Below are 19,210 nucleotides of genomic sequence, written 5' to 3' on the forward strand. Positions count from 1 at the left end.
TTCAAAAAAAAAAAAAAAAAAAAAAAAGTATGAAAAGTTGAAAACTGTTCCTGGAAGTGTGTTGGACGCGAGAATACTGCATGTGTGATCTGTTTTTTTTTTTTTTTTTGCCTGCCATAACAGCGTTACGTAACGGGGGATGATGTGAAGTCACTGCGAGGGCGGATGTGCGGCTCCACCTCCTCCAGGCTGCTGGCTGAACATCTACCACGCTGCTCTCTGCAGCTGAGGAGCCGTTCTCCCGCATCCGACGGCCGTCCGTGTGACGTGGCGTGTTACAGTGGGATTAAGAGGCAGAATACCGACGGGTTAATCTACTGTAAAAACACACACACACACACTGTGTCGTCGTCAAGCGAGGGAACGGCAAAAATTTTTTCACCCGAGAGGCATCCCGGGGAAAATTATATCCGTCCGAATGTGTCTGCTGGGAGGTCACAAGTTGCCGGACGGCCCTGTACGCATCATGTGTGACGGGAGAACAGAGATGTGACAAGGAGAGAGCTTGCTTACGGTCAACAACTTTCAAGGCACGTTACAGGGCGGACTTGTTTTTTTTTAAAAATGCGTACAGGATGGAGAATCAAAAGCGCCGCAATCATCCTCCTCGGCGGACGCCGCAGGGCTCTCGCCGTGGAGGCGGGCAGCCTCGGCTCCCTGGCGTCTGAACGGCCTCGAAACAAAGCTCTGAGACACCGCTTGGTGTATTAACATCCCATTCCGGCGAAAAGCGTCAAACGCTCGCAGCTGCGTTCCTCAGTCTTTCACCGGCGCCCAAACAGACCTGACAACCGTCCCTGATCTGATTTTCAGCTCCTTCCCTCCTGATTCTCCGCTCCTTTCTCACCGATTTTCATTTGCCCTTTTTGAATTTCCGGACGGATTCCTCGATGACTTTCGGCTTATTTCCCGGCACGTTCTTGTCGGATCCAGACCTCGCTGACGATGTCACGGTCATGTGCCCTGACATGGGTGATGTAATGACCCAATATTTAAGGCGGTGCGGTCATGAGAACTCCATGAGTGAGTGTTCCGGGGGGGACAGATTAGCTCTTTGTCCTGGTCACAAGTCAAAAAGGCCCGGGAACAACAAAAAACACAACAGCCCCCCCCTTCAACCAAACACATCAACCCCTGCGTCGACAACCTGTTGCCATGAGTTACCATCACGTCCCGTCAATCACCGCCGCGGAGACAATGCTGCGATTGGTGGGCCGACAAACGGCGTCACCATGACAACACAAAGACCGTCTGACGGCTGAATGGCGGCGGAGACGGAGGACGAGAGCCGGGGTTTAGCCTCCCGCGGGCCGCCGCCGAGTCCCTCGCCGCCTTTCTGTGTTTGAGTTGAGTTTTAAGAGGATTATCGGCTCTTTTCAAAACAGCTGCTAATAAGACTAATTGGACCAAATGGGAAATAAGAGGGAGGAAGAGGAGGGTGGAGAGGAAGGTCTGTTTTGCAGGAATCGACCACGGGCTGGGGAACGGCGGCATCAAAGATTCATCCGAGGCGAGGAGTCCGGGGATATGTGACGAGGCCCGGACAAGTGGATTCACGATCCCACGTCGGCTCCTGGGGTCGGGATCGATCGGCACCTGCCGAGTCCAAACACCTGGTCCTTTTCATCTGGTGGAATCAGTCCGTTTAAAGAAAAATGGTGGGGGGGGAGAGGGGGAGAAAAAAAGAAAAACATTTCTGAAGCAGAATCCCCGGCTGACCCTCGTCTGTCTGGGAAACCGTTCCGTCCATGTTTCCCAGACTCTTCGGGTCGCGTTATTTTACGCTGCTTTATCGGTGATTCATGAGGAGTTAATTCTGGTCAATAAATATTCAGCCAGAGTGTTAAAGAACCCGGGGGAAGGAAAGGGGTTCTTTTTTTTGTTTGACGTCTTGAGTGGGGAAAAGGGTCGTTGCATGTTATTTTTTAATTATGATGTGTTTTGAAGGGCAGGCATACGTTTCCCATGTTGCAGCGGCCCATTAGTGAGGTCATAGCAGGACGCAGCTATAAAGGTGCGGAAAACACGCATCATTAAATGGGGATTTAATAACAACAAGTTAAAAAGTGGCTTTGGACTTGAGAGGCCCGGGATTCAGGATTAGAGTGCATCTGTCCAGGGTTTGCCTCCCGTTCGCTGCATCGGGTTTGTTTCCCGCCATGAGCGACGCAGCAGGTCTTGTTGCCCACATATGACGTTTTTTTTGTTTTGTTTTTTAACGGAACCTCGTGCTCCGCCGAAGCCTCACCATATTCTGACCTGTCACTTAAAGACACACTCTCAGATGGATGTGGAGCCTACAGTCAGTTCTAAAAGTCTGCTCCAGGCCAGAACATTCAACCAAAGTGGTTAAACCCTCAGGTTTTGCATCCACAGAACAAGAACGCTTGAACGTTCTTCCACAAACATCCAATCTGAGTGTTCTAAAAATTCTCAGACCAAACAGGTGGAGAATAAAACAAGTGCTATCCTATTGGTACAATGTCCAACGCCACAGTTTCACAGGTCGGCCACTGAGAACATCTGTAAATAGATCTTCCAGGACTGGTGGAGACCCTCTGGGGCACTTTGGGACACATCGCAACACCATCAGTCCATCCTCAATGGAGCTATTAGCTGATAATCTGCATGAGAGCGCACACACACATCCCAGCAGGCACCAACAGCGGGACACCAAGAGAAGAGGAGCCACAGCGGGAAATGTTTTGCCGCGGGGCCCCGAAAGCAGAGACTCACAAATTCAAGGTCCGGCTCCCTGTGTGTGACCTTCTTCATTGATCAATACTTTTGTTTTGGTTTTGGGGGGCTGTTGGTTTTTTTTCTCCCTTCTTTTTCTTTAAGCAGCAGGATTTAAGTGTTTTTCTGCAGAGTTTTGACAGAGCTGATAAACAGGGGATGAGGAAGAGGAAGGTTAGCAGAGAGCGAGGGGGAGTTGTTCTGAATAATGAATGACTTGTTTACTGTCTAAAAGGTCTAGACCACCACAGTCCACAAGCACGCACACACACACACACACACACACACACACACACACACTACGCGCACATAGTCTCTCAGGCTCGAGCAGGGATGCAAGGCTTCAATCCATCTGAAAAACAGCCACACAAATCACGACAAACATGCATCCACACACGCACACACGCGCACACACACACACACACACACACATCACACGAAGGGGTTTGTGTGACACCAAAAGCCATTGATGCAGTTCAGGATTAAACAAAGACTCGCCGACCAGCTGAAGAGACAAAAAGACGGAGGCCCCCTGTGTGTGTCAAGATTTTATTAGACTTGTCCCAATTAGTCTCTCTCACAAACAGACACACACGCACACACACACACACACACACACACACACACACCCATATTAGAGCCATAAATCCCAGTCAGCTGTGCAAACCACGGAGCTGAGAGCTTGTTTCCACACTATTTTATTCATGTTCAGGGGCTTTTTCTTCCAGATTTAACACTCTTGACAAGCAAATCACGATCCATTAAAACCCTTTGTTCCCTCCGAGGCAGCCGCGGCTCCCTGCTCACGCTAGGCGACGGTTTTCTCGACGCGCAGCAGCGCTAAAGCTCAGCTGCGTTCCTCACGAATTGCCATGCGCAGCCCCGGTGGTCGACTGAAATGACTTAAACATACAGGGATAATCTCTTAAACCGGTTTGGTTGCCAAGAGTTGACCAGCTGGATGCGTCGGCCATGACATCATAGGCCGGGCAGTCGGTCGCTGCTGCTGCGACAGACCATCCACCCCTGGACGAGGGAGACGCATGTTGTATCTAAGCCCATAATGGTTCGAATCAATTCTGCTTTCCAGGATCCACACAGGACTTCAGAAATAGACGTGACTTGTGATTTAATTAACGAGTCAAAAAGGTATTGAGGTTGCAGGTTCTCAATATTGGACAAAAAACAGTCGTCGTCAGAAACCAAAGATCTAACAATCGAAGCCACTGAGCCAAAGGTGTCTTTGCGGGTCCTGACAGGCCGGGTTTGTTTCTCTGGAATTTTTTCCGCCATCGTGTTGTTGTTGTTTATCTTCTCTCGTGATTCATGTTTTTTTAGCGCCAGAGATGCAATGAGGAAACAAACGAATCAACGAGTTGTTAATTAATTAGCGGCCCGATTGTGAATGAATCCCCCACGTTTCGAATCCTCCACTGGCTCGTTTTTGGGCCAAAGCGGATAAGAAAGTCAACAATCTTAATTCCGCTCATAACAAGGGAAGATCTTTGGAGCCTGCCCATTTGAGGACATCATCTCCAGCTGGAGGAGACCTACTTTTTTCATCATTTTTATAATGTTATGAATCAAAAATCAGTCCATTGGAAAAACACTCAGGGGTTTGTTGCCGCATTCTTTGAGATAAACCTTTGAAACGTGTCGGTTTCTATAGTGACAGACGTTTGTGGAGCCATCGATTGGCAGTCCAAGTGGGTGAAGGTCGAGGCTCTGGCCTTTTGATTGCCTTTCACAGGTGGTGAGAAAACAAAAACATGGCGGAGTCTGGAAAGGTCCACCGACACAAGCGCTGACTGTTAACGGGAGTGAAGTCGGAGCTGTTGCCCGCTTTTGCGCCGCTTCAGGATCAATAGTCTGGGAGCTTTGATGCTTCTGCTCTGAAGGAGTTTTTCTCCTACAAGTCAGAAAACCTCCGACATCAGACGCCAAACTTTCCTGATTTATTCTGGTCTTTAGGCTTTCCATCGCAGTTTATTCACGTATCAATTACAGCTTGATTGGTCCCATACTTTACTCCCAGAAACGTGCCGGAACATTTATTTCTGAGCGGCCGCTGGCACTTTCCTAATTAAATGTTGAGAGAAAGAGGCCCGAGAGTAAAATCGATAATTCTAATGATTTTATGAAATGCCCGTGTTTGTGCTCGCTCACAACATTCCTGAAAACTTTCGGCTGCTTTTATGTCTTAATTCATCGCCACCTTAATTTGCACAAAAATCATTTTTAAACGTGTTTTTTCACATTTGTGTGCTTTTGAGGCAGGTGCAGAGGAGAGCGGTGCCGCTGTGCTCACCCGGAGTCCATATGGCGTTTGTGAAGGCTCACAGAAGGGACGAGAGCGCGCTAAAAGCATGCTCATCAAAACATCTGTTATTTCCGACGCACGTCGGATGTGTATCGAGGCTCTGCGCTGCAGCACGTGACACTGCGCTTCCATTGGGCGGGGAAGAAGTGCTTTAAGTCAATCTGTCCGGAGCCTCACGTACCACTGGGTTACGGACTCGTGAGTTATCGTTTGTCATCTTTATCAACTTGAATATCTACCCCGCCCTGGAGGTGTGAATCATATGTTGTATATTATGTTCTGGCCTGCGGTGTGTTCTCAAAAGCCGGTTTGCAGTGAATCAGAGTGGATCGATTGTGGCCGGAAGGGCGATGATAGCGATCCAGGCAGAGGGGAAATACACACACAGAAGATCTACGACTGAAAGCAAGGCGAGCAACTCAAGAGACAGTTCAGTTTGTAGAGCGACTGCATTCGCCGAGGGAAACAGCGCTTTGCAAGATAACCAGGGAGAGCGGTGACATCCAGGCTAGGCTAAAATACATCGCCCCCACTGGTCAATGATACCATCAATCCTGCCTCTGCATGTACACTAAGTAAACTGCATCATATGTGAGAACAGAGAGGAACCCTCTTGTGGCCTGGTTTCGGTTCCTGGTCCTGAAACACAGCAGAACCACAAGGTTCAGGACTTGATGCATCAGTTCAAGATACTCGCTCCAGGCAGAACTGAAAGGACAACCCTGCGTATAGGGAATTCATAAGCAACACTGCAATAGTTCTGTAATCCTTCCTGTGTCCACCCTCAAAGTTTCATTGACAAACTTTGGAACAGGAGATAATACAGTACTCAATTGACCACACCTGCATCAACAACCAAATCTGCAACTGGATGCTGGACTTGTTCTCCTGCAGGCTGTGGACGGTCAAGATAAGAAGGAACTCTGCCCGCTCTGGGTCACCTGCCAAATTACGGCCTTCAGAACCATGTCAGGCGGCCCTGAAGCTGACAAGACACCAGGAGGTGGACCTCCTCTCGTACGAGACACAGACAAGAGAAGGAGGGGCTACTGGCTGGGTGGCACAGCAAGATCCACTTCACTTGGACTTGGGAGAAGTTTGCAGAATTCAGAGGTCATGGTGTGAAGAGAAACACTCCATAAGTGAGACTTTATTTTGGATTATAAGACTCTTTTCTCAGACTCTTAAGTGTCTCTGCTTGTCATCTATATGAGAACACGCACGCACGCACGCAAACACACACACACACAGACACAGACACACACACAGACACACACACACGTGCACATTCCATTAGCTGCTCACTCATTACAGTCTTAACTACAAGCAGGCGCGCACGCGCACACACACACACGCAAAAACACACAGGCCTGTCTTTGTAATCATCGCACGCTACACAACAGGAGGCCTGGGACCCCTAAGTGTGTGTGCGAGTGTGTGTGAGTGTGTGTCTGAGGTTTGATTAAAAACCTCTTTTGTGGTTTTGAGATGCTAATCTTTCTATTATCAGCAGGATAAAAAGGAGTTTAGCTGCTTAAAGACAAACAAATGACTTCTGGCACATACACACACGCACACACACACACGCACACACACGCACGGGTCCCGCACAAAGCACACATTAGCTGTGTGTGTGTGTGTGTGTGTGTTTGTGTGTGTGTATGTGTGTGTAAGCTTGTCACCCACACAAACTGACAGAGAAACATCTAAATCTGCTCTGAGGACCAGAGAATACATGGCCTCCTGTGAGTGGCAGGAAACGCTAATGACATCACTTCCAGCCCGCAGCCAAGGGTGATGTCACTCTGCCGTGAAGGGGTTTCTTCTCAGCTGAGATTTTAACCGGCGTCCAGAAAAGCTCCGCATCCCCCGACACGGCACCAATTACCCAGAAAATTAAATCATCGGTCTAGAAAGAATCATGACTTCAATCACTCCATCAAACATCACCTCGGATCATCTTTGAGCCTTTGTTAACGACTCCGGTCAGAAAATGCTGTCACTGCATATAAGCTCCGCCCCTTTGACCTGATAATACACTGGAACCTTGACTTGCATCACGAGTGCATCAACTTACAAGTTTTACGCGTCACAAGCTGTCACTCCGTGGATTTTTTTTTCGCTTTGTGATACGAGCCCAGATCTGAGTTTGGAGTGAGCAGGATGAACGTTTGACACCGAGGTGGCTGCCGCTTTCCCTGAAGTGCCGTTTAAAAATAGTCAAGACGTGCCGCCCGTCATTAAGTGGCCCAGAGACAACCATCCAAAAACACAAGCGGGTTGTATGTGTCGACTTGTCCGAGAATAAATCGACAAGTTGTTGTTATTGAAATACGGTGACCGAGAGCATCTTCTGTGAAAGGGCAAAACAAATTTACAGGGATTTGGGGCATTATAAATCATTATAAAAAGAGGACAGCGTTCACTCTGTCTATACATTAAGTTTGGCGATAAAGTTACATTTAGCATCACATGCAGCATTAAGTGTGTAGTGAGGAAGTTAAGTGACAGAGCGACAAAAGGAAAAACTCGCCGAACCCCTGCCACTACTGGCATCTTCATCGGGTCTTCAGTGTAAATACATCTAATAAAACCAAACATTTCTTTACATTCTCTTTTCTGTATTATTAGCATTTTTTTATGAATTATTTGCTATTACTTCAGGACATTTTTCTGATTTAGAAACAGGTGGAGGATTAATAGCGTTTCAATTAATTTCAATAGGAAAACTAATAATAGGAGAACAAATTAAACTCGTAAGTCAAGGTATTACTGCATCACCAGAAACCCCCGAACCTCCAATTAAAAAAAAAGAGCCTCTGACTTCCAACGTGCCTTCTGGGTGTCTCACTCTCACAGCTACGACCTCCCACTGCCTAGAACTACTTAATGGTCGCCTGATGGGATGGGGAAAAAAAAACAGATGAGAAAAAGTTGACAATGATGGAAGAAGGGAGGAGGCGTGAGGGGAAAACAAAGAGAAAATGAGCAGGGGAATTGAGCCTGCAGGTTGTTCCAAGGACATGTGACGCCAGTTCTATTAGTCATGTGACCCTCCTCGGCCCATTCTCATGTGGAGACGCTCCCCCGTTGGATTTAGATTTCCATCCCTCTCCCTCCCGAGGAGGTTTTAAATAGCAAGGGTTTTTTTTCGGTTGTGTTGGCTTCTCATGGAAATCCTCCACAGCGGTCACAGGTTATCCTTTCATAGCGGCAGTTGGCGGCACGCAGGTGAGGGCAGAGGGTTCAGTCGGCGCGACCTGACTGGAATATGAAGGGCTGAGTGAGTTAGCGTCCCCCCGAGGAAACCGGCCGCAGAATCACTTATGAGCGGAAGGACGCTCCGGCACGACGGGGTTTCTCCCCTCGCCTCGCGGCCCCGTTCCCATCTGTCGCCGCCGCTCACCCCTCCCGCACGCCAGCGCACCGATTGGCCGGGAAGGGACGCTCCTCAAAGTCAGGAGGCGGAGGCGGACGCGAGGAGGCGGACGGTGTTTAAAATTAAACCACGGCGGAGGCCTCCTGGCGGTTAGTCATGTGGTTGGATGGAGAGGCAGGTCAAACTCGCCCACGCAGGTCAGAACAACTTCTTCCCGTCCTCGTCCTCAGCCGGAGACGATTCACAGGTGGATGAATCGCCATGGCAACATCCATTAATCAGGTCGATGTTAGAGATGCGTTCTCACTGAGGTGCGTATGGATGGGTCAAAGGACTCCACCTTTGCCCCGTGCCCATGATCGCGATGCAGGATCTTAAAAACATAAAAGGGAGAGAAAACATGGGCAAACAATTGTGTTGGATGAATATTACAAATATGGAGAAGTTAATGTGACTAGACGAGGTGAGTGGAAAAATTCCAATTAAATTTGGTATTTTCTTGAAATTTCAACAAAAAAGGATGTGGAGAAAAAAAAAATCCTTAATATTGTAAAAAATAATAATATATTGGAGGGATGTCAAAACAGTTTTATTGAAATGAGGACTTGGACGAGAGTTGGTAGATTCAGATCAGCCAGCAGGTGGGAGTCCCAGAGGGTCTGACCATCTCACCAACTTGCAGGTGTGCGGAGGTCAGAGGCAATTTTATTCCAAAATCTCCGAACCAAGAAGGTAAAATGTGCTGGGAGGGCTCGGCTGGGGGTTCGGAGCCGCCGTGGGACCCCCGCGCACTCAGAGGGGAGTGGTTTCAGATCTTCAGTGAAAAAGGAACCCTTTAAGAACCGCAGGGACCAGACTGACAGAAGCACCTGGAGGGAAACGGTCACATGGTGCCAGGATGAACTCAGAGGGACGTCCAGGATGTTCAGAATAATTTACCAGCGGTGACTTTTCCGCAACGGAAAACTGACAAGTGTAATTTCACTGAGTTCATCCAGCTGTGGATCTCTATCTGCTAAAACAATCATGTCTTTTTTAATTACTATTCCTCATTTAGTTTAAAAAAAAAAACATCCTTTGACTGGGCTGTTTTTTAAATAATTGGCTTTACATCAAAACTGTGAAACGATCCCCGAGACAACAGGCAGCTGGGCAATTTAAAAGTCAGAAAGGATCTTCATCATTGAGGAATTACAGAACATTTGCAGAGGTTCCTGGAAATGGCCTCAGAATTCACAGTGATGGGTAAACTCTGAGTGTCTCACTGCCCTGATCGGTGTGAGCAGACGCCCGCGGCTGATCGATCAGGTGTGTCTACGGTCCCCGGGACCTTGGTGACGTCTAGCTATAGCATGTGGATGCAACAACACACACTCCGCTCGGACGAGGATGATGCTTGAAAATCAACAATTATTAGTGGGAATTATATATGAATTGAATTCGGTCTTTGACTCTGTTCGCAAACCGAAATGTCCGTGAACCACAACAATTCTGTCCCGTTGAAATCAATGAAAATCCCATCGATCCGTTCTCAAGCCCCCAAAAAACATACTGAACACCTTTGAAACTTTTAGATGGGCTGATTTGTGGCAAAAATACAGAACAGAGTTAAAAGATAACCTTAATTATTCCTGTGTTTCCGGTGTTCTTTCTCTTCTTGCCAATACTTGTACTTGCCGTTTCCTTCACTTAATCCTCATGAAAAAGTAATGCTTTCACTTCTAGGAGACACTTGCTAACACTACCTCACGCGAGCTGTCTGTCATTAATCTAAACTAACATTAACTTCTCTACTTCTTCTAAGACATGAGACCTTTGTTTCGTTAACATCGTCGCCCCTTTAGCTACATCAGCCGTCTTTAGTGGATATTTGTTCTTCAGAATTGCACAGATGGTTGAATTGTCATAGCCATGTCGTAGTGCTTTGCGACATCTGTGACATCAACACTGCTCTCACATTTAGCCATGATTTCCTTCTTCAGACCCACTGAAATTCTTAATTTCTTAACAGAGCTCGCACTCTTACCTTTTTTGGGAGCCATAATGGGAGCTAACTGACTGAAAAAAGGCACAAGAAAAAGAGTTATAATGAAAGGACACGATAATGAAAGATGTAAACAACCCAGAGTAGCACGCACGACCGCCGCCACGCTAAAATGCAACAACGCGGAAAGCCCTTGAATTTGTTTGCCCGTGTGTGTGTGTGTGTGTGTTCTTGCACCGAGGCTTGTTCGCAGCTCAATTCAAAATCTGATCGAAAACTGTTCGTAGACCGATTGTTTGTGGTTAGGGGCGTTCATAAGCCCAGGTTCTTCTGCACTTAATATAAATCAAAATACTCTGTAATCGATACTGGATTCTTTTCTTTCAACTATCAGTCAGATTCTAATCAGGGCTCCCTCCAGGCAGAACCTCAACGGAGTGAGACGGAAGAAGAGACAACCGTACAATATGACTCAAGACTGCCCGCCGACTGAGGGTGGAGTTAATGGGCTGCTCAGTCGGGGGGGTTCCTCCCCGTGGACGGTCCGACTCGTGAACACTGACAGGGTTCATCATGGAGACGGAACCTGACGAGGGAAAAGTGCAGCCGGCGAAAACAAAAAAAAAAAAAAAGACATTGTTCTGACGATTTAATTGGACCGGAGGGACGTCACCCTCACTTCACGTAACTATTTAGGCTTCTCTCTCTCTCATCACACACACACACACACACACACACACACACACACACACACACACACACACAGCTGTCATATTATCATGACACTCTCTCATTAGACTCAATACCAACCTCACCCTTACCAGGTGATGCTGAGACATTACACACACACACTGCTCGATACACTGTGGTATTTGTGTGAGTGTGTCCATCCATGTGTGTGTGTGTGTGTGTGTGTGTGTGTGTGTGTGTGTGTGCATGTGCATGTGCAAATACTTGCTTGTTTACATAATCCAGTATGAATAAACATGAGATGATTTATGAATAAACATGGCTGAGGCGGTGCTGTGAACACACGCACACGCTCACACCCAGTCACTCTCCCTCACTCACACACACACACACACACACACACACATATAACGGACGTACACAGACTCACACACAGAGTGCTGGGAACTGTGCAGAACATGAATATTCATGGTTGTTGTCACACTGGCAGTGTTTCTGTCAGAGTGACAGCTCTCTCAGGCTGGATTGACACGTCTCTTCACTTTGTGTTTCCAGGGATGTTTTTCCTCACCAGGCGACCTCCCTCCTCCACCCAGCCCCCCAAATCATCTCAAACTTTGTTTTACTTGAATCAACATAAATAAATGAAGCGAGTCCCCCAGGAAAATAAAGCTCGATTGGACTTCCATTTCAAAGCCGCTGCTTTTCACTGAAGCTGACCTTTTGGGTTTTTTCTCTCTGGATCTTGGTAATTGTTTGCAGATTTTCTGAGCATTTTCAGGAAACCTGCTCGCTAATTACGTGTCAGGTCGTTTGGGGAAAATAGCCAGTATCAGACGAGGACTTTGAGTTCCAGAGTTTTTCAATTATTTCTGGCCACGTTTAAAAGTCTTTCCCTTTTGTTTTGTTTTTTTTATTTCCCGCTGATTTCAGCTCCTTTCTTTCCTGTTTCCTAATTTCCAGGGAAATTATTATTAATGTTTCATTTTTGCTGAGCTGTTCATCTTCACTCCTCCTCTGCTGACTTCTTTCCTTTCTATTCCCTACCGGGTCTCCTTTCCTCTTCCTCCTCCCGTCTTCCATCATTATCAACTTTTTTTTAATCTGTTTTTATTCTCTATCCCAACAGGCGGCCATTAAGATGCTTTCAGGCAACGGGAGGTGGTTCCTGTCATCTCGATTGTTAGAGAGAGTGATAAAGAGAAAAGGGGTTAGAAATAGAAGGGGGGGGGGGGGGGACAGCCGGTTGGACAGTTTTTTTGCAACTTTTTGCAACTTGTACTGCTGCTATATCCGGTACCCATGGCAACCATAGACACCACTATACTACAGACTCACTAAACTTCCGGGCGCAGAGGAGACATGTAAACCCTACTCCAAATACTGAGCCATTTCATGAAACCATGCTAATGTCAGCGTGATACTAGAGTAAATGTATTACAAGGCATGCTTAACACTGTACAAGTGATTTAGCATTAACATGCTAATTTACGACCGTAGATGGTACTCCAGCTACAATGGTGACTATTGAACTCATCAATATTACAACATGTTGTTGCTATCAGTACAGAGGGGAAATAACTTAGACAGGCAAAACAGTGAGAATAAAGATCATTCATGGCCATTTATAACCAAATATGCTACAATGACGGATCGGCCTTCAGAACCGGGTAAGTCCCAACTGAGCCTGCGCAGTCCATTAAAACACCCGGATGAGAGTTTGCCTTGTCATCCCATACCAGCTAGCTAGCAAGCTAACTACACAAAGAAGCTAACTCACGCTAACTTGCGCTAACAAGCTAGCCGTTCAAATACAACCGCTCGTTTCTCGTGAAACTGACCTTTTCTCTTAACCGCGAATTCATTGTCTTGTCTTTCGCCTAGCACGCTGCTCTTTGGCGGCCGTTTTCACAGAATGCGTGTCGGGCCGCCGAGGAAACCCAGAGGCTACGGTCACAAGTTCACCGCCGGTGGAAGCTAGCGTTAGCCCGGGGGAATTGAAAAGAGCGCCTCTGCACGAAATTGCGAATTCTTCGCTCAAAACATCCGCGGCGTTCATTCTTAAGCGTGTATATAGGTCTAACCTGAAATTTTTCTCATGGTGTCAGCGGTCCAGTTTTTCGCTCCAGCGGTTTGAAGGTTTTATATCCGATTCGTTGTGGAGTCTCCGCTGCTGCGGCTACGGCTCTTCCTTAGCATCAGTGGTGGCTAAAACTTCCGGCGGCATCAATTCCTGCTGTATTAATCCATTTCCAGTTCGTCGGTCATCTAAACATCAAATTATGACTTTCCCCGTATTAATCAACCCTAAATAATCGACAGGTACACTTTCAAACGGTCTGTTCGATCCGTCCTGTCGTAGTTCTCCGCCTGACATCAATGCAGCGCCTCAGTCCGCCACGACATGGCGCTGCAGTTCAACGAGTGACCGCATGAGGGCGCTGTCTCTACGAATCTCAACAAAATATCAAGTGCATCATGGTCCATGGTACTCATCTGCAGAAATAGATTATTTTATTTCTATTTCTCCTTGTGCATTCATTTTAATTACTTCACTACAAACTGGTCTTTCAAAGCATTAGGTCACCAGTTATCTAGATAAAAGTACTGATAAGGATCCAGCAGAAGTACCTTCCCTTTTTGGAAAAGCTGTTTTCCGCAAAAACTTGACATGCAAAATTTTTTTGACTAAATATTCAGTCAAATATATTTGAATTTCGATTTTAATGGATTGAATTCTGAGCGCGTTTATTTGAAAACACTCAATCTAAGGGGTTGCAGTGCCCTCGTGTGGCTACTCGGGCACCATGCAGTCTCAATTCTGACATGCCAAGAATTGCAGTAAGCCAAACCAGTAACAAAATCAAAATAATATACATTTGCTTAACTTTTATCTGAATTTTACCAATTAGCTGTTTTATGCAATTCATTTAATCTTAATTTAAAAACCCTCAGCGGCACAGATATGACCTCCTGCTGCATGAATCTGATTCATCAGGAATAAAACAGACAGAAAAGGAGGCTGACCTTGTTCGATGTTTAATGACAACATCCGGATGCTTCCCCTTTCCAGGGTAACAAAGGGGAGCAGAGTATTTTAATGCATTAAGTTTCCTGCCAGTGCCCTCTTCTGGAAGACTCCCCACACTGACAGCTAAAAGGTCACATGGGGTCACGCCACTGCGATGATGCCACATCAGACAGAGTCGATGATAAACAAGAGGAAGTAAAAGGTAAATAAAAGGAACAATCATTTAAATGACTAGTCGCAATGCGGAGGAGTTCAAATAGTCGAATAAAATAAAATAAACTCCGTCTCCATATTTCTGAGGTCAGGAGGAAAAGCGTCACAGTTCAGATTCACATCCTGACCTCCAAAATAAAAGTATTGAAACAAGCAAAATTTTACACACTTACACACACACACACACACACACACACACACACACACACACACACACACACACACACACACACACACACACACACACACACACACACACACACACACACACACACACACACACACACACACACACACACACACACACACACACTAAAACATTTGACTTTTTGTAAATGTCTCTAAGTTGAAACCCAAACTGATGGGAAGGGAAAATCAATCTGATTTTCTTTTGGGTTTTTCCGTCTTCATTTTTCAGATTCTTCTTTTTTTGTGTAATTTCCAATTTTCTAATTTTTCCGTTCTTTCAGAATCTGGAGTTTCAAGTCTAGATCGGGGGTAAACCCGCGCCGGCATGGCTCCAGGCACCGACGTATTGCTTCCTGTCAGCTGACCGGGCTGCACCGCTTCCGATTGGCCGGATTCTGGAGTCAAACGTCAAGAATTGAAAAAAAAACAAAAAAATCTAACATTCCCTAAATGACACAGAGACAAATAATAAACATGGAGGCCGATTCTCAGTCCGCTGCAGCTCCATGACCTCATGCGGGCAGCGCCGTCTCGTGGATGGCTGGTTTCCATGACAACCGCCCCCCCAAAAAAGTTCGGGCGTTGGCTCGGCCGCGGGTCAGGTGCGCCTCCTCTTGGCTCCTCCTGGGCTGGCCGGGTTGGAAGACGACGAGGAGAGCAGCTTCTCGGCAGCACGGCTCCTCTTCCTCTTCTCCGCCTCCTTCCCTCCGACTCCACCCGGTCCTCCTCCTCCGCCGCCGCCGCCGCCTCCTCCTCCTCCTCCACCTCCTCCTCCTGCACCTCCGCCACCACCTCCACCTCCACATCCAGCTCCTCCTCCACCTCCGCTCCCCCCGGATGACGCCCCGCCGCCTTCGCTGCCCCCCTTCTCCTTGTCACGCTCGCGCTCCTTGTCCCGGCCGCTGCCGCTCCGCTCCGACAGCTTCATGGAGGAGTTGCTGCCTGGAGGAGGAGAAGGAGGAGACATGGTTCAGTCCAACCTTTCTCCTCACGAGTTCCTTCACAATTTGGATCGAAATTCGTAAATACCGTCTTTTGCAAACCATATTGACATACATAAGGCGCACTGCGTTCTAAAACATACGGCATATAAACTGAAACAGTGCAAACAGTCAGTTTAGTTGAACTTTATTAATCTCGCTTTGTTCCCTCGGAAACTCTGTTAGGTTTCTTGACTCGGTGCAGATCGTCTGTTTGATTCCTCCTCTTCCGTACCATTGATTCATTAATGTTGAATTCTTTCACGGCTGTTCTATTGCTAACTGCGTGACTGATAGCTTGAGTTTGAAGTCCGCTTCGTTAGCACGTCTCCTAATAGGTGCCATTTTGGGGGTCCTCATATTCACAAATGTACAGTACTATGTTGAAGCACAATATGTACCGCTAGTACAAAAAATGGCGGAGGTAAGCACTCTATGAACTGTTCTTTGATTGGTTTATCGTTGCCAGTGATAGTAGACACCTGAAGTTAGTGTAAGGTTGGAACAACGTTGTATTCCAGCACTACATAATTAGTTATCTAAGGTCGCGACCCGTATTCAACCGAGGACCAACTTTAACGCAACGTGTCAGGTGGGAACGGTCCGACAATCAATCGAGCCAAAGTCGCACTATAACATTTTGACAGATGTTTGAGCGCAGTGTGCCACATAAAATTGGTTGGAGTTCAGTAAGCACAACAAGAATTCATACAGAAAGTGCACTGGATTACAAGGCGCGGATTTTAAGTGCGCCTTATAGTGCGAAAAATTGGGTAGAAGCATTACTGATTGATGAGACGAGTACCTTCTTCGTGAGTAGCAGGAGGCTCTCGCTCCATCCGGAACTCTTCCTTGGTCTCCTCCTCAGAACACAGCTTACCTGCACGTGCGCGCACACACACACACACACACACACACACACACACACACACACACACACACACACACACACACACACAAGCTGATTTTAGCTCCTTCTTGATGAAAGCATCATATCTGGTTGCTTCTTAACTGGATCTCTTTCTCCTCTCCTGCTCCAAGAGAACAGATCATGTCGCGATTGAATGAATTGATCCCATCGTGTTTCGGTGATCGATCGGAACTGATCGGATATGATCTAGTCTCTGGGATGCACGCTACAGGTTCAGAGGGACGCAAGTTTCCGCTCACCTTCTTTCACCTCCTGGATGATGTCGTCTGGCAGGGAGAAGCTCTTCTCTGAGTTTGGGAACGGCAGGATCTCAGACTCGTGCTGCGCGCAAACACACACACACACACACAAACACGCGCGCGCACACACGTACACACATACACATTTATCATAGTGATAATATGTACTTTATTGATCCCAGGTTTGGGAAATTATTGATGTACTTAACAGCAGGATTAAACCAGGTAATGGAAAACGAAAAATGATCCCAAGGATCGAAAAATATTTAGAATCCAGTCGTCCCTCGCCTTATCAGGGTTAAACTTTTGCAGTCGACAATATAAAATTGCAAAAAAAACGGTGGCATTGCCAAAAAAAAAAAAAAAAAAGTTGATACACATACATATATATCATCATTATAAAATTTTATAAAAACATACAATTTTTATATCTTGGATAATTCCACAGATATGCAGCACAGATATGTATTTTTACATATTTATTCTTTCAATTATTCTTCAGTTAAAAAAAGCATGTTATATGGTGGCAACCAATCAGAGCGAGGTGTTTTGTATCCTGGGCTCTGATTGGCTCAGCCACCGTGGCATCGTTTCCTGCATCTCCAGCGTCCAGCAAGCATTCAGCTTCTCGCCTCATCCCTTTCACAGCGACTTGCAATCACAGCTTGCGCTGTTCTTGCATGAATCATATAGCTTATAAGAGTATGGGAAAGGTTAATAAGACTGTGAGGGGGTCATATGGCTTTAAATATATACAAATAATACAAAAAAAATATGGTCGCTACTTTTTGTTTATTGTGGCCGGTTCTGGAGCGGAACACAATAAACGAGGTACTACTGTATTAGTTTTATATTTATTTATTTCCTGTTTTTTAGATTGTGCTTCATTCTTTTATACTTCAGAGTTTATTTATTTTTTTAATGTGTATTTTAAGCTCGTGTTGCCCTTGTATGTCTTGCTGCTGCTGCTGCAAAACAAATTCCCAAGCATGGGATCATTAAAATGTATTATTTATTATTATAACCTTGAGCAAATAATCACATTAATCAGTTCATTAATCTTAATGGCTCTTTGGAATTGAATTCACTTCTTGTCATCGTCATTATTATCGCTCGCGTTTCAGCCACTGTCTTCATTTCTGTGTAGGTGTGTGTGTGTGTGTGTGTGTGTGTGTGTGTGTGTGTGTCTGCGTGCACATGGGCCGTACCAGCGCCTGCATGTCATACATGGTTCCCAGATGGTCCCAGATGACGGAGGAGGAAACCTGGCGTCCGATGTTCTGACTGAACTTGTCCCTGATGCAGATCATGTGGAAGTGGCGGTTCACACCTGCAGGGAAGCAGGACACACACACACACACACACACACACACACACACACACACACACACACACACACACATTATCAGAGACAAATGACAAACACATTCCAGTGTTTTGATGGAAAATCTAAATTCACTTGGAAAGGCATCCAGTCAAGTGCTGAGTCCAGCTGGAAGGGGGGTGGGGACATTCTTCATAAAAATCATCAGGATTTAATTTTAAGTACCAAAATCCCAGGATGTGGGTGATCAAAATGTCCAAAAAAGGGTAGAAAATAAAAAGGAACTAAACAGAAAAAGGAGAGGAGGTGCAAGAAAGTTGATCATCTGGAGGACATCAGCAGGAGGGGTGGGGGACGCCGGAAGTTTGCAGCCCCAAAACACCCCACCAAAACAAAAGACTGCACAAAAAAACACACGAAGAAGAACGAAAAACACCCGGAATGAGCGAAGACGAAAAGAAGGACAATAAAATATCCATTTATTTCCGTACGAAACCTCGGAGGTTCGTGTTTTCCCTCCCCGGCCGGGGTCGCTCACCGACGGGTTTGTGTCCGATCATGGCGTGGAAGAGGCAGACCTCCACCTCGTGGCTCCAGACCACCGAGTCCTCGCCGGGGACCAACGCCGCGTCCGGGGGCTTCTCGTCGGTCTGGTTGAGCGTCACGTCGGCCTCCCCCATCTTTGAGAAAGCGGAGAACGGCGAGCGGGGGGCGCGGGGAGGAGACCCGAAGCGGCGCTCGGGTTTTGTTTCCGTCTGCCGGAGCCAACCGCCGGAAGTCAGCTAGTACTTCCGGGTCAGGAGTTTATTTAACAAAATAAAAGCCCGTTTTTGTTTTTTGTTTTTATTTATTTTTTTATTTTATTTTTATTTTTATTTATTTTGTTTGTTTATTTATTTATTTATTTATTTTGTTTTTGTTTTTTAACATTAATACAATGGATAGGAATACCATTGCCAAATCCAATAAGCATATCAAAACAAATTATAGATGTGATTTAGTGTTTGAAAAGCAACTTCTTTTTTTTTTTAATTGAACACAAATAGCACAAAAAAATATACATATGTACAAATAAACTTGGCAAGGTAGAATCGAATGTCAATGAAACAACCGGGGATGAGGAAGCAAAGGACATAAGGACATTCGTTCTGTATGTAATCAAAAGTTAACATTGTTAAAGGTTTTGTGAGAGAT

The 19,210-nt window shown here is 46.2% G+C and overlaps 1 protein-coding gene across 1 annotated transcript; it reads right to left on the bottom strand.

Moving 5' to 3' along the window:
- Window positions 1–14,132: 14,132 nt before the first annotated feature.
- Window positions 14,133–18,790, bottom strand: mrgbp (MRG/MORF4L binding protein). Its single transcript, XM_086159293.1, has 5 exons — window positions 18,555–18,790; window positions 17,901–18,022; window positions 16,693–16,774; window positions 16,328–16,402; window positions 14,133–15,484 (listed from the first exon to the last, which is right to left on the bottom strand). The coding sequence occupies exons 1-5, from the start codon at window positions 18,694–18,696 to the stop codon at window positions 15,141–15,143; spliced, it is 765 nt and encodes a 254-aa protein (XP_086015419.1). The 5' UTR covers window positions 18,697–18,790; the 3' UTR covers window positions 14,133–15,140.
- Window positions 18,791–19,210: the final 420 nt, after the last annotated feature.

Source organism: Fistularia commersonii, chromosome 14, assembly GCF_037954325.1.
Source record: "Fistularia commersonii isolate RoL2024-O1a breed Wild chromosome 14, RoL_Fcom_v1.0, whole genome shotgun sequence".
Taxonomy (NCBI): Eukaryota; Metazoa; Chordata; class Actinopteri; order Syngnathiformes; family Fistulariidae; genus Fistularia; species Fistularia commersonii.

Coding starts and splice junctions, on each gene's coding strand:
- mrgbp (XM_086159293.1), bottom strand. CDS start 18,696: ATGGGGGAGGCCGACGTGACGCTCAACCAGACCGACGAGAAGCCCCCG. Junction 16,775..17,900: donor TGTATGACATGCAGGCGCTG/GTACGGCCCATG, acceptor GTTTGCGCGCAG/CACGAGTCTGAGATCCTGCC. Junction 15,485..16,327: donor TCCTGCTACTCACGAAGAAG/GTACTCGTCTCA, acceptor CTCCTCCTCCAG/GCAGCAACTCCTCCATGAAG.